The following is a 16,031-nucleotide window of genomic DNA, read 5'->3' on the forward strand; positions in this document are numbered from 1 at the left end:
AGGGTAAAAGAATTTCTACCAGAATAGGCTAATGAACAATTGGGTGTATTAGGTGATGGATTAGACTTTAGCAATCTCAGAAGTTAATCGATCTACTCTTTGTTGAATGGTCCAGCTTCAACTTTATTAGTAGTGGGTTGGGATCACTTCTGTCTCGGCTTCTAGTTGGTTGGTTTTCCATGAATCACCTAGCAAGTTTCTCGAGTATAGCATGGTTTGTTGCAGTGGTCGCACCAAACACGAGGCTTCTCTTTAACCTTTCGCTGACCAAAAATATGTCGTCCACTGGCATTAGCATTAGCAGTAACAAGTGCTATATTGTAACATCCCTCATCGAGCGATAGGAAGGACATGGATAACTTATTCTGATGGGCCTACATGAACTTCCCAGGGAGTCACCCATCCTTGAGCTACCCTAGCTCAAGCACGCTTAACCCCGGAGCTCTTTGCCTACATTCAGCCCAAAAGATATCCAGTTGGTGTTGTTTCGTTTCTTACACTATCCTCGATATATACTAACCTCTCTGGGCTCTCGGGGTATTACATTCTCCCCCCCTTAAGCACATGACGTCCTCGTCATGTGACCTTACAACTGGTCCCAGATCCACCCCCTTTGCATGGCCGATGTGGGATTCGCCTAAGGTGCCTACACGCACCCCCCATAAGGACTCAGTATTCTCGTTGAGGTTTGCCCCACCATCGCGCTCAGAGGCTTAGGGGTCGGCTCTGATACCACCTATAACATCCCGTATCGAGCGATAGGAAGGATCGGAACAACTTACCCTGATAGGCCTATGCGAACTTCCCAGGGGGGTCACCCATCCTTGGATTTCCCCAGGTCAAGCACGCTTAACCCTGGAGTTCTTTGCCTGCATTTAGCCCAAAAGGTATCCAGCTAGTGTTATTTCCTTCCTTACATTATCCTCGATATATACTAACTTCTCTGGGCTCTCGGGATATTACATTCTCCCCCCCCCTTGAAGCGAATCCCATATCGGCCATGCATCGGGGGGAGATCTAGGACTGGTTGTAAGGTCGCATGACGAGGACGTCATGTGCTCAAGGGGGGAGAATATAATACCCCGAGAGCCTAGAGAAGTTAGTATATATCGAGGATAGTGTCAGAAAGGAAATAACATCAGCTGGATACCTTTTAGGCTGAATGCAGGCAAAGAACTCCAGGGTTAAGCATGCTTGACCTGGGGAAATCCAAGGATGGGTGACCCCCTTGGGAAGTTCGTGTAGGCCCATCAGGGTAAGTTATTCCTGTCTTTCCTATCGCTCGATGCGAGATGTTACATGTGCTATTAGAGCCGACCCCTGAGCCTCTAAGCGCAGTGGTGGAGCAAACCTCAACGAGGACACTGAGTCCCTGAGGGGTGGTGCGTGTAGGCACCTTAGGCGAATCCCACATCGGCCTCATCCTTACATTATCCTCGATATATACTAACTTCTCTGGGCTCTCGGGGTATTACATTCTCCCCCCCCCCCCCCCCTTAAAGCGAATCCCATATCGGCCATGCATCGGGGGGAGATCTGGGACTGGTTGTAAGGATGCATCGGGGGGAGATCTGGGACTGGTTGTAAGGTCGCATGACGAGGACGTCATGTGCTCAAGGGGGGAGAATATAATACCCCGAGAGCCCAGAGAAGTTAGTATATATTAAGGATAGTGTAGGGAAGGAAATAACATCAGCTGGATACCTTTTAGGCTGAATGCAGGCAAAGAACTCCAGGGTTAAGCATGCTTGACCTGGGGAAATCCAAGGATGGGTGACCCCCTTGGGAAGTTCGTGTAGGCCCATCAGGGTAAGTTATTCCTGTCTTTCCTATCGCTCGATGCGAGATGTTACATGTGCTATTAGAGCCGACCCCTGAGCCTCTAAGCGCAGTGGTGGGGCAAACCTCAACGAGGACACTGAGTCCCTGAGGGGTGGTGCGTGTAGGCACCTTAGGCGAATCCCACATCGGCCTCATCCTTACATTATCCTCGATATATACTAACTTCTCTAGGCTCTCGGGGTATTACATTCTCCCCCCCCCCTAAAGCGAATCCCATATCGGCCATGCATCGGGGGGAGATCTGGGACTGGTTGTAAGGATGCATCGGGGGGAGATCTGGGACTGGTTGTAAGGTCGCATGACGAGGACGTCATGTGCTCAAGGGGGGAGAATATAATACCCCGAGAGCCCAGAGAAGTTAGTATATATCGAGGATAGTGTAGGGAAAGAAATAACATCAGCTGGATACCTTTTAGGCTGAATGCAGGCAAAGAACTCCAGGGTTAAGCATGCTTGACCTGGGGAAATCCAAGGATGGGTGACTCCCTTGGGAAGTTCGTGTAGGCCCATCAGGGTAAGTTATTCCTGTCTTTTCTATCGCTCGATGCGGGATGTTACATGTGCTATTAGAGTCGACCCCTGAGCCTCTAAGCGCAGTGGTGGGGCAAACCTCAACGAGGACACTGAGTCCCTGAGGGGTGGTGCGTGTAGGCACCTTAGGCGAATCCCACATCAGCCATGAGGGGGGAGATCTGGGACCAGTTGTAAGGTCGCATGACGAGGACATCATATGCTCAAGGGGGGGAGAATGTAATACCCCGAGAACACAGAGAAGTTAGTATATATCGAGGATAGTGTAAGGAAAGAAATAACACCAGCTGGATACTTTTTGGACTGAATGCAAGCAAATAATTCCAGGGTTAAGTGTGCTTGACCTAGGGAAATCCAAGGATGGGTGACCCCCCCTGGGAAGTTCGCGTAAGCCTATCAGGATAAGTTGTTCCGGTTCTTCCTATCGCTCGATACAGGATGTTACACATATTCTCGGTCAGACCACTTGCGCCATTGTTCTTCTTGCCAAGCATAACAACTCTTTGGCTTTCTTTGCGTCGAACTTCTGAAAAGGCTTCATTGAGTGCAGAAAGAGGATTTCCTTTGATGATCCTTCCTCAAATCTCATCAAACTCAATGTTGAGTCTCACAAGAAATTTGAACACCTGATTAACATCGACCATTTTTTGATAATGTTTGCAATCGTCAGAATTTTTCCACTCATAAGTGTTGAAGAGATCCAGGTACTGCCATATATGCTTCAAGTAGTTCAAGTATGTGGTGATGGTGTCGCTGCCTTACCAAATCTCACTGAGCTTCAAGTTGAGCTTGTAGATTTGGGATTGATTGCCCAACAAGTGACACTTGTTAGCACCCTGCATCCTTGAAAATCGCGCCCTATAAATACCCAGCTACAGAACATTGAAAGGGACCTCCGAATTTGATAAAATTTTGATATATTGACTACCTTTTTACTGCTTTCGTGAATAGTTATCTGGATCCAGTACTGACTTAGGCATCGAAGGGTTGTCGCAGGCGAGGATTCCCATGAGCCTTCTAATCCATTTTTGAAGTATCAACAGGGTCATATCCTTGCGGTGAGATTCTCAAGGCAAAGGTGCTTGAGACAAGATCTTTGTAGCGAGACAGATCCTTGTGACAAGACAGATTCTTGCGGCGAGATCCTTGTTGCAAGACAGAACCTTGCGGCGAGATCCTTGTGGCAAGATAGAACCTTGCGGCGAAAATCTTTGTGGTGAGATCGATTCTTGTGACAAGCATCCTTGTGGCAAACCCCCTCGCGGCAACTTTTCTTGCGACAACCCTATTTCACCCGACACTGAGCTTGAGTAGGTCCCACATCATAAAATTTAATTGTGTATTTTTTGCAACAACAACTGAAAATTATCGTTAAGATATCCTTATCGCAAAAGTTAATTGTCACATATTCTTAACACTTAAAAATAAGACTTTTAACAAGAAATCTATGGAGTCATTCATATATAATGATTGGAGAACTATGAATGAAGATATGACTTTAAGATATGAAAATATTTTTTATTACATATTGCAAGAATTACATCATTAGTTCCATAATAATAAATGTCAGATGCCATTTAAATCTAGCATTATGGCACCGACATTAATAATGGTTGCCTAGGGTTTTACAGTCAACGACTGTGATTTAATCCTTACTTTGATACCATATAAACTAAAGGAGATGGAGAAATAAAGTTCTCTATTTTCTGTATTGCAAATACACTGATTCCTCTTTTGTCTTGTAGAGAAAGAGTACAACATAATAGGAAAGAATAAAAAAGGAAAGAAGAATATACATAATATTCCTACAATATACTCTTATCAATCAAGGAAGTGATTTGGGGTATCAATTACACAGATTGGAGATAATTCCCATTAGTCAAAGAGGGAAATTAGCTCCTTTCCATCTCTACAATATTAGTATCATATGTCTTGCTCGACCTGTTTGTCCTTTTGAATCTATCTTCAGGTGCCATGTACTCAGAGGGATGAACCTTGTAATGAATTGGAGTAGGGACAACAAAAACCTAAATTTTGAAGCTCTGTTAGAAATAAGCATATCTCTGTCATCTAACTCAAAATTATTTCTTTTAGTGCTGCTAAGCTGAAGCTGGGGAGTGCTAATAACCCACACATATTTTTCTTGTGATCCTAACTCTTTATAGATATGGCACATTGAAGGTTTGAGATGCAAGGATTTTCTTTTTTACATGTAGTTTGCTTATAGTTGTGCAACAGTCAATCCTCAAGTGTAGTAGAAAATACTTGAATAATGCTGCCAAAGTTTGATGCTGTACATCCAACTTATTTCCTTGATCCGTGTGACTGTTATGCTAAAGATTGGACAGTGTGATATGATGCCATTCCACTTTCTAGATAAAACACCTTTTCATTTTCCTCCCCTATCTCATTTTGCATTTTCTGGTTCTTATCTTCAGTGCTCCAATAGGTCAAGGGTATGGTCTTACTGAGACTTGTGCTGGTGGGACTTTCTCAGAGTACGATGATACATCAGTAGGCCGTGTTGGTGCTCCACTTCCTTGCTCATTTGTTAAGGTAAAATATGTTTAGTGATATCACTTCAATGTTATGAAGCTTTGAACGTTATTCACTATCTCATGTGATTGGAGGGAATTTCAACCGGTGATTTCTGCTCCTTTTAAAAATTTATTGTCCAATTTGTTTTTAATTGCATTAATAAATTTTAAAAGGTTTTCCCAATATATTCTGCCATATCGAAAGTTTATATAATTTTTAAGTACCTCCTCTTTTATCTATAATTCTCATCAGTTGGGATTAAGGGCTAGTCACTTTTGGGTAGTTAATGTTCTATTTGCTAGTTGCCAGAATAGCCGTGAATGTGATGTAGTTGTCTTTTTGGAATAGTATTGTCAACCCATGTCCCACAGACATAGGGGACCAATGCAAAATAACGTGGACATCCTAATAGAGTAAATTCTTCAAAGGCAGGATAGGGACAGAGCAGAGCAATAACTGGACGTGCTTTAATATTTCATAGAACGTATATAGACAATAAATAAAGCATGGTTTATAAGAAATTGTGTTTTGGATTGTAATATTTGGAAAATGAAGCTTCCTGGATAATACATGCAGCTACTATTCTCTCTCTTGCTTCCTTTTTTTTTTTTTTTATCATTATCTTAAATAAGAAAACAAAAACATATTAAAAGATAGATGCCTTGCTGGTGCATGCATGCGAAAAAGTTTTTGCAAAGAGGACTAACAAAACTAAAAAGACTGCACCCATGGGTCATGAAAATGAAAGGTTCAGTTTCCTGCCCTCTATTCTGTGGCTTCTAATAAAATGACTACCGTGGAAGATACCCTCTCTCTCTCTCTCTCTCTCTCTCTCTCTCTTCACTCTTAGTTCATAGGTTTCAAATGCAATTCTTAGGAGTGGGTAATTGACTGCATGCCAGCTTTTCTGAACTTGCTCCAAAACTAACCCATGACTGGGAGTTTTTTTTTAGCCCCCGCGCGGAGGGGCTGCCTGATATGGAAGGGGACTTTAACTGTTTGTTCTTTCTATACTGCCCTTTGTGTTCGCTTTCCTGGGAGAACAGTGTGGAAAATGAGCACTTTGTGTAGATGGCCATCCCTGCAAATAGACAATCTCTTACTACATTGTCCAGTAGCTTGGGAGGTGTGGAGCTTTATGTTATCCATTCTTGGGTATTCAATGGGTTATGCCAGCTTCAGTGAGGAGTTTCTTATGTTCTTATTGGAGTTACCCACCGACTTACTAGAGATCTGTTTGGATGACTATTCCTTTATGTATTTGGTGGTTATATAGAGAGAGAGAAACAGGAAAGCTTTTGGGGATTTATAGTGGTTGGTTTTGAGTAAAAAAATTACATAATTTTTATTTTTATTTTTCTCTTGGTTAAGGATGGATACTTTTTTTCTTGTACTTCTTAGTACATTTTTAGGTGATCTTCATTCTATTTTTTAGTTTACAGTGGAAACTCTTGGTTTTGTACAGAGTCTTTTGAATAGGGGTTTGCCCCCTTAAGGCAATTGTTGTTTATATAAACTTTTGCAATTACTTATCCAAAGGAAAAAATGTTGAGGATGGTTCCCCATAGAGAATGGAAAGATCCCCCAAACTTTCCAAACTCTAAAATTTCTCTGCTCATAAATATGCTCACATAAAGTGAAGATGTGTCTCACACCCTTAGACTACAACCTTGACTAGCTAGCAAAGCAGTGACTAACTCTGGCATCACCCTAGCAGTACCAGACAAAGATTCTGTCTTTTGATTATTAAAATTTTTAGTATGTCTTCTCCTATATCTTAAGTGTATTGCATACTTTACCCTTTATTTATTTTTATTATATATCACATGATAAGAGATTCATCAATTTTTTTTTTTTTTGATTCACTCGGGGTATCCGGACTTACACCCAACTAGTCCCCAAGGGGCGATGACCTTCCCCCTTGATGCACGCCTGGATAAATCCGGATGCGGACCCAGCCTATACACACCCAAAGTGGACCCAGCCTTCATCAATTTTTACTCTGGTTGTTGGCTGGCCTAACACATACTTCCTCCTTTATCCGAGCTTGAGAGTAGCTGTGAATAGTAGAAATACCTCCCAACACTAAAAGCATTGAGGGGATTTTCCAATCCATAGACTGAGTTTTGCTTATTCTTATTTTTATATATTATTTTAGGCATAACATAACAATAAAGACCTTACAAAAAATATGGTCTTTAATAGAGATGACTAGCAAATTTTAATCCATGTAGGTGTGTAGGTGACTGCACTTAGTAGTTAAGGCTTGGTGGTGTTGTTTATGCGATGTTATGTTAAAACATTTCAAAGTATATTTGGGGATCAAGTTGCATATTGAACAAGATTGACACTTGTCTTGAAAATTTCACTATAATCTTTTTAGAGAAATCATATCTCGAATCTTTCCCTCACTTATTTTGGACAGAAAAGGAAAAAAAAAAAAAAAAAAAGGATTTTGCCAGAATGAAATTCTATTTCTAACTCAAGCTAGGACTAAGATGTTTAAGCATTCTATGTGTCTCTAAGATAATAAGTCTGCTCCCTCAGGATGATACTTGCCCAATCTAGAACATTATTCTTTCAAACTTCTATGTTCCAATTCAAACCAAAAAGAAAAAGAAAAAGAAAACATATACGTGCACAACTCAAACCATAGATGCAATAGCATCAAAACAATATTTTTCTCAACTCGTTTTTTCTTAGCATATGTTATCTGTTGGATTAGTCACAGTTTCTAAGTTCAACGGGTAGACATGTTAGTTTTTGGCATATTAACTGGACATCTTCTGCATTTCAGTTGATAGATTGGCCTCAGGCTGGTTATTTAACAAGTGATTCACCAATGCCTCGTGGGGAAATAGTTATCGGTGGGCCAAATGTTACGCTTGGATATTTCAAGAATGAGTTGAAAACAAAGGAAGTGTACAAGGTATTATTTATGATTTCTTATTTATTGTCTTGTTTGAGCATCTGTGTGAGTAACTTCTTTTTGCTGAATGTAATGAACTGTGACATTATTTTAATGCAAAAAGGTTGATGAGAGAGGAATGAGGTGGTTTTACACTGGAGACATAGGTCAGTTTCATGGTGATGGTTGCCTTGAGATAATAGACCGGAAGAAGGACATAGTTAAACTTCAGCATGGGGAATATGTCTCCTTGGGGAAGGTATGAATTCGTTGAAATAATATATATATTTTTGGCTTTCTTTTCATTATTATTATTATTATTATTTGTGCGCTCTTATGTTTTCATTAGTGTATGATGCTTGCCCTGCAGGTTGAAGCTGCACTTATTGTCAGCCCATACGTCGACAATATAATGTTGCATGCTGATCCTTTCCGTAGTTATTGTGTGGCTCTTGTGGTAGCTTCACAGCCCACTGTGGAAGGTTGGGCCTCGAAACAAGGAATTGCTTTTCTTGATTTTTCAGACTTATGCCAAAAGGAAGAAACTGTGAAGGAAGTGCATGGGTCACTTGTAAAGGTAATTTGATTTATAATTTTCCATAAGGTCTTATTGTTAGTTTATGCTTGCCCACATAAGTAAAATTTTGATCAAGTGACCAAGAGAAGTGCTAGGGGGATAACTACAAGAAGTTGCTTTAATTCTGAACTTTTTGGCATGGGAGTGGCATTTTGTAACCACCACAAAATGGTCAATGCATTTGACTGCTCATAGGGTGGAAGCTGGAGATCAGATGTCAACTAGAATAATATAAATCTAGAAATAGGAGTTTCAAAAATTATCTGGGGCAGTATCTTGCTTTGCTATCAGATGTAAAATTGACCGTGCTTCTTTCTTTAAAATTTGAAACGTAGATCTATAATACAGCTTCCTGTTATGGGGATGAGCAACTAACTTATCAAGTCACATCTATGAAGGCGCACCTTGTGTGCGGCCACAAACAAAAGTGAAAGCAAAAAAAAAAAAAAAAAATGAGATTTTACATAATACGGTCAGATTGGAATCTATGATAAGATATGGGAGATGTGATTCCAAGATGGTTTGAACATACACGTTGAAAGCCAGCAAATACATGAATGAGGTGAGTATGAAAGTGACAATGAAACGGAGGAAATCTTGTAGCAAAAGAGGAAGAAAAAGCCAAAGAAAATTTGATAGGAAAGCCATAAATATGAGTAAGGATATAATGGGTTTACATAGGTTATAACCATGGATAGAGATGGTTGGAGATCTATAATTTATGTGGACAACCGTGTGTAGTGGGATTAAGGCTTGTAATTGCTGTTGTTGCTGTTGCAGTTACCCTATATATTTTGTACAATGGCTAGTTGAATCTAGTTTACCTTCCTCTTCGCTGGGCTTTCTGTGAATTGAACTCTTTTATATTTCTTCCGGAACAACTTAAGTTTTGGAATTTGAGATATTGGGTATCAATTGACATCTAAAATAGTATAAATCCACTTCTCTTTGGATAGCTTACCTATTTACTCTTTTACGCATCGGATACCAACAGAACTAAAACCCATGTAGCCGACCCACCTAGTGGGATTAAGGCTTGGTGTTGAGGTTGTTGTACGCATCGGATACGGACAGCATTTCCATGAGAGGGTGCTTAATATATAAAGAATTGCGGACTTTTCTTTTTGTTTTCCTTTTTTTTTGGCTTATATATTCCTTGTTTACCATCACACAGGCAGCAAAGCAGTCCCGTATAGAGAAGTTTGAGATCCCTGCGAAGATCAAATTGCTTCCTGAACCCTGGACTCCCGAATCTGGCCTGGTGACTGCAGCACTTAAGATAAAGAGAGAGGTGATTCGGAAAACATTCTCCGACGAACTTGCTCAGCTATACAAATCATGATTCTTCCAGCTTTGCTTAATAGGCCAGGCCTGGCGAAGCTTTGTGTAAGCCAACTCTGTTCATATGCAGGTTGCTGTTTTCCAGTCATTTCTTTATGATGTTTTTCTACTTTTTTCAACCACAAATAGACTTTTCAATTTGTTTCTACTTCTTGTGGCGGAAGTAATTTTGGTCAAAAATAAGACAGGATGGCTGTCTATTTACGTGATGTACTTCATTTTGCTTCACATTCTTTTCTATCAAATGCTATGATTTCAATGTACAAATAAATATCATAATTGATAATGGTTAATTAATATTCAAAAGAGACCAAAATGAGTCAATTTGATCAGAAATAAAATAAGATGAGATGAGTTATCATCCTAAAATAAAATTATTTCTAAGTGAAATAATTTTAAAATTAGAATGCTAGTTGATCTTTATCTCCTAAATCTTATTAGATAAGGTTTTCTCTTCTATAAATATAGATCCTTGCATACGGTTTGGGACAAACTGAAAATCATTGAGCATCATATATTGTGAATATTATTAAAAGAATGGGTCTTTTTGGTTATGGTCAGTGTTTTAAAACGTGTTAGGCGCTAGTCGAGTGGCAGATGGGGGCCTAGTGTCTAGGAAAAATGTTGCTTGCCTGCAAGCAGCAAGCCATTGTTGCTTGTTGCGAGCCATCTTGCTGCTCAATATGGAGGAAGATGGCTTGCTACTTGACGAAGATGGTGCAACAAATAGCAAGGAGAAAGGAGGAAGATGACCATACATACCGAAGGAAGAAGAGCGAGAATTGATAGAGTGAGAACGGCTCGATCAACAACGAGAGAGAGAGAGAGAGAGAGAGAGAGAGAGAAGAAGATTGGCGTCTCGAGAGAGAGAGAAATGACTAGATTGGCGATGGTGACAAGTCTGACATCGATAGTGAGAGAGAGAGAGAAACAAGAAGATTGCGATGAGAGAGAGAGAGAGATGACTAGATTGGCGATGGTGACAAGCCCGACGAGAGAGAGAGGGGGAGGGAATGATAATTGGCTCAGGCCGCGCAAGACCCAAGCGGTTAGGCGATGACCCAAGCGCTGATCAAGCTTGAAGATGCCTAAGGGTTCCAATTTGGACTGATTCGTAGTGGCCAATGGCTGCCTAGTGGTTGCCTTTTAGAACACTGGTCATGGCTTCAGTGCACTTTTCGTCTTATGATTGTGCACCTAATTTGAAAGTTCAAGGAAGCTCGTGGCACGACAAATTTCAAAGATCAAAAATTTTCGTTGTTAATCAAGTATTTATCTTTGTGATATTTATGATTTATACATAGAATAACTAACAAATGGTATTAGAGCCACGATTTTAGAAACTCATGTATTTTTCACACAAATTTGTTTAGTTCTTGTATTTGTGTATATTTACTTGTACATAAAATAAAGAATGATTGGAATCTCACCGTTTTGGGGTTGTTGGATAGTTTAATGGCGATTGAAGATGGATTTCGATGGATTAACGGCGATAGGAGTTGGCTGACGTTAAATAGTCGATCATCGCATTTGGGTTTGCCATGGCTGTGGACCTTTTGTGCATCCCCATGGCTATGTTGCAATTGATTGAAGTGTTGCCTTTTGTTGTCGTCTTTGTTGCTCCATTTCTAGCATGAAAGGATGGCTAGTTGGAAGCTACTCAAGGTCACCAACATCTACCTTGATTGACCGCTTTTGCGGTCATGTCTGATTAGTGGCCGTAGTCATCTAATCGAGGGTTTTTCTTTTTCATTGCGCCTTTCGTCAATGGCCATGGCTTGATGTGGTCGCCATGGTTGTGGGCCTTTATCTTCTGCCATGGCGTTATTATTATTATTTTTTTTTTTTTGAAAAACTAATTTTTAACAATTAGTGATATTATCTTTATTTCTATAACATGTTCTATGGTACATATGCATGGATTAAATACACTAGGTAAATTTTACGTGAATTTTGTCTAAACTTAGAACACATACTAAGGTGGCATGTATACTTTAATTCTTTTGCACAATTATGAAAAATTATTATGCATTTTAATTTTGTCATGATAATTACTTTAGTTGCAAGCATTTATGTTAAAATTGAATATGTAAATGAGATAAATATGATGTGGCATATTTTATGTGGATTGCACAAATTATAATTAATTATATAATAGTCGAACATGTGTATATGGATTATGATTAGAAGCATAGATGACCTTTGGATTCCAATACAAATGTGATATTATTATATTCTTGATTTGTCTTGTTGCAATTAAAATGCTGTGAAATTATATGCTAGCTCATGAATTTTCATGTCTCTCAATCAATTATCATGTCTACTGTAACCAATAATATAATTGCAGAACTAAATAAGGGTGAAAAATTGTATGGAGACAATTATGACATGTGGCATTGAAAGGTGCAATTTATACTGGAGAAAATTGAAGTCACATAGACTTTAACAAATGTCATGGTTCATTATGATGGTGGGAATACATCCCAACATCAGAGAGATCAAGAGGCATATAACGCCTGAAAAAGAAAAAAACACCCTAGCTCGCATTACTTTGTTGGGTTGTATGTAAGATGACATTCTTTGTCAATTTGAACATTATAAAACTGCTAGAGATATATGGAATGCTATAAAAGAAAGATATTGCAATACCTCACTATCAAGGCAAAGAATTCTTACAATCAAATTTGACACTTATAAGATTCATCCAAGTCATAACATGAGAGAACATCTCTGGGCGATGTCAAATATGATTAGAGAACTTCAATCGGCAGGGCACAATCTCATCGAGGAGCAGCAGGTTCAGTCTATTATAAGATCTCTCCTTACTACTTGGGAATATATGAAAGTGAATATGACGCATAATGATAACATTAGAACGTTTAATGATACAATCATTTGGAATTGGAAGATAAGCGCTTGCAAGCTACTAAAATTCCTAATCAGGCATATATTATCGAATCAGGCTCCAAAAAAAGTCATTTCACAAAAGAAAGTGGAAAGAAAAAGGTTCTTAAGGTAAGAAGGTTAAAAGTCGGACAAGGATAAACCTAAGGACAACTCACACCAAAGAGGTAAGCGAGGCAGGAAGAAGGACATTTAAAAAGTAAAATGCTAAAATTGTGGTTAAAAGGGCCATTTCGCTAGGGATTGTGTTGAGTCGAAAAAGGTAGTGTTCCACTCCACTCATGTTGCTTTTGTCTCAAGTTATGTTATGATGGTTGACTCTTGTCCTCTATGGATTGTAGACTCAGCAGCAATCGATCGCGTAGTTAAAGACTATGGAGCTTTCATAGAATATCATCGGTTACCTGAGAAGTCAAGATGGATATTCATGGGGAATAATACCAGAGTTGAAGTCAAGGGCATAGGCACTTGTCAACTCCAACTTCGTGGTGGATGGACTCTACTTTTTTATGATGTCTTGTTTGCTCCAGATTTACGACGAAATTTAATTTTCGTTATAGTCCTTCTTAGGTTAGGTTTCATATTAAATTTCGTCTGTAGTAGTATGGATTTGTTTTTAGAAACAATTTACTATGGTTATGCATTTCTTTCGAATAGTTTTATGGTTATGAATTGTGATTTTAGTAATTATAATCAGGCCTGTTCTTTGTTACATCTCATGAAAATATGGATGTAAATGTGAATGTTTGGCATGCTAGGCTAGATCATATTGGGCAAGAAAGAATGAATAGGCTAGCTCGAGAAGGCCTTTTAGGCCTACTCACTAAAATTGACTTGCCCACATGTGAACTTTGTCTAACTAGTAAAATAACTAGAAAACCATTTGAAAAAGGCACCAAAGCTAATTTTCAATTACAACTCATCCACTCTAACACTTGTGGTTCAATGAGTGTGAGGGCGAGGCATGGTGTCTCATATTTCATCACTTTTATAGATGATTTCATGCATTATGGATATGTTTATTTGATTTCTCAAAAATCTAAAGCATTGAAATGCTTCAAACGATACACTAATTTAGTGTAGAATCAAACAGAAAAAACGATCAAAACTTTAAGAACTGATCATATGCATGAGTATCTAGCTAACCTCTTTAGAGATTTCTATGATGAAAAAGGGATTGAGAGACAATTGACTCTCCCATATACTCCTCAATAAAATGGTGTTGATGACAGAAAGGAATATAACTCTTTTGGAAATGGTTGGGTTCATGATGACGCAAACAAATATGCCAATTTCGTATTAGGGAGATGCACTATTGACTGTTGCCTACATACTTGATCAAGTGCCCTCCAAGTCAGTGAATAATACTCCTTATGAGTTATTATAATGGCCTTCTTCCGGATAATCTCGCTAGCATAGGAAATCTAAAAGAAGGTTGTTACAAGCATAGGTACAGGCAAATCTCAATTTAAACCATCCACTTAAAAATTCAAAACATCTTAACCACAAAAGATCATATACATTCTTTTGATAATCAACATTCTTTAACAATTCCATAGGCTAAGGCACCCATTCATTACGAAATAAAAGGGCAAGAATGAAAATTCACAACATTAATTAATTTATCTTTATCCTTCAAATACCCCGAGACCTTTTGATTGGGAGAGTCGTGTACACGTCTAAAATCAAGTCCCACTTAGACTAGCCCTTTCTTTAGCCTTTCTTTATTTGGAATGATGATAAAAGAAAAGAGTGAGCCATAAGGCTCGGCAAGTATACAAGATATAGCAAGTAATGAATGAAAAAGAATTAAGGCACGAATAACTATTATAACTTGGAATAAAGTTCATCATCATAATTCATACATATTATTTCATCGTGCCTCGCGTTCATTCTTATTATATGTCAATGCAATGCTTTGTAGATCTACCATATTGTGGACCATTATCCACCCACGCTCTAGTCTTCTATTATGCGCGCCTTGTGAACTGAAGCTCCCACAGTACAAAAAAGTCCACCGGCTTATTAGGATATAATTTTTCCTCACATTTATAAAATGCCATGCATATGCCAAACATCACATGCCACCAATGCTGGTTAATATCAGAATAAATATTCATGATCATTATGGAAATTACTCACTATGTCATGCACAACTTAACCATTTACATTTAGGAATCATTTATAATATAAATGATGTTCTACCCTTGTGTTTAGTTTTGATGATGAAAAATAATACTTTGTTTTATCCCCAAGTCATGAGTAAAGTTTATGGTTTTCAACCAAAATCAATTTCAAGTAGTGCTTTATTAAAATGAAAAATAAAATGATTTATGATTTTCTATATTAGTTGGAGATTTGCAAAGTCAAGTATTTAGTCTTAAAAGAATCTCCTAAAATGCTTTTCAAAATAGCTTTGAAGTCGTTGGGTAACATAGAGCTAAAATTGTTCTAAGGCAAGAGATCAACTAGAACATAAATATGTTTGATGAAAAGTATGAAAAATCATTTATGTCAATCTCATATTTTGAAATAAGCTTTTTATATTTTGAAACATGCATGAAAGATTTTGGCTCGAAATTCAAATGTCTGAAAAATCCTTTAGTTCATGCATTATGTTTTGAAATTCCTTTTGATAAGTTTTCAATATTTTTCTAAATTCGGAAAGTTAGCACCTTATAAGGAGACATATAAGAAAATATTTTCTTTTTAAAACACTATCTCCAGTATTTCAATAGCTATTATTCATTGGTGATAAAATGATTTTTTCAATAAATAGAAAGTGTATATCTTAGAGGTGGTAAAATCGCAAAATCATAAGTTTGTATTAAAATTCAAATTCTACTTTCTTATTGTTATGGATTTTGATTTTCTAGATATTTTTATTGAATTCAAATGGGGGATAGTTTCTTATTTACATTTATGTATTAAAGTAAATGGAAGGTAAAATATAAATAAAATAAAATGAGGGCATTTACTTCATCATCTGTCGACTGACCTTGTATTTTTCATGAATCTGTCGACCGATGCTCTTGCATATGTCGATTGGCAGAATGCCATTTCGTGGTGCTTTGATAGTGTGCAAGCCATCTGTCGACCGACAGAATGCTTGCACAAGGAACAGTCGACCAACTCAAATTATCTGTCGACCGGATTTTGAATTTTTGCTAATCTGTCGATCGATGCCTTGCATCTGTCGACCATTTGTATCGCATAAACCCCCAACGGCTAGTTTTTTCACTCACCCAAAGTGGTTTTTCCACTACCAACGGCAAGATTCGTGAATGGGCTCTCAAGGGACTATAAATACAAGACAAATGGATTATTCAAATCAACCAAGAGGATTGATTTCAAGCTTACAAGTGTTTATTCTTTCAAGAGCTTAATTGT

The 16,031-nt window shown here is 38.3% G+C and overlaps 1 protein-coding gene across 1 annotated transcript in view; it reads left to right on the plus strand.

Moving 5' to 3' along the window:
• The window catches only part of LOC127799228 (long chain acyl-CoA synthetase 9, chloroplastic), a 55,063-nt gene extending 45,117 nt beyond the window's left edge, over positions 1-9,946 (plus strand). Inside the window, exons 8-12 of the mRNA XM_052333046.1 lie at positions 4,812-4,929; positions 7,709-7,840; positions 7,944-8,078; positions 8,190-8,396; positions 9,571-9,946. Coding sequence (XP_052189006.1) covers positions 4,812-4,929; positions 7,709-7,840; positions 7,944-8,078; positions 8,190-8,396; positions 9,571-9,738 — 760 coding nt within the window. The 3' untranslated portion in view covers positions 9,739-9,946. The remainder of the gene's footprint in view (positions 1-4,811; positions 4,930-7,708; positions 7,841-7,943; positions 8,079-8,189; positions 8,397-9,570) is intronic.
• The last annotated feature ends 6,085 nt before the right edge of the window (positions 9,947-16,031 follow it).

The sequence above is a fragment of the Diospyros lotus genome, chromosome 4 (genome assembly GCF_014633365.1).
Source record: "Diospyros lotus cultivar Yz01 chromosome 4, ASM1463336v1, whole genome shotgun sequence".
NCBI classification, from domain to species: Eukaryota; Viridiplantae; Streptophyta; class Magnoliopsida; order Ericales; family Ebenaceae; genus Diospyros; species Diospyros lotus.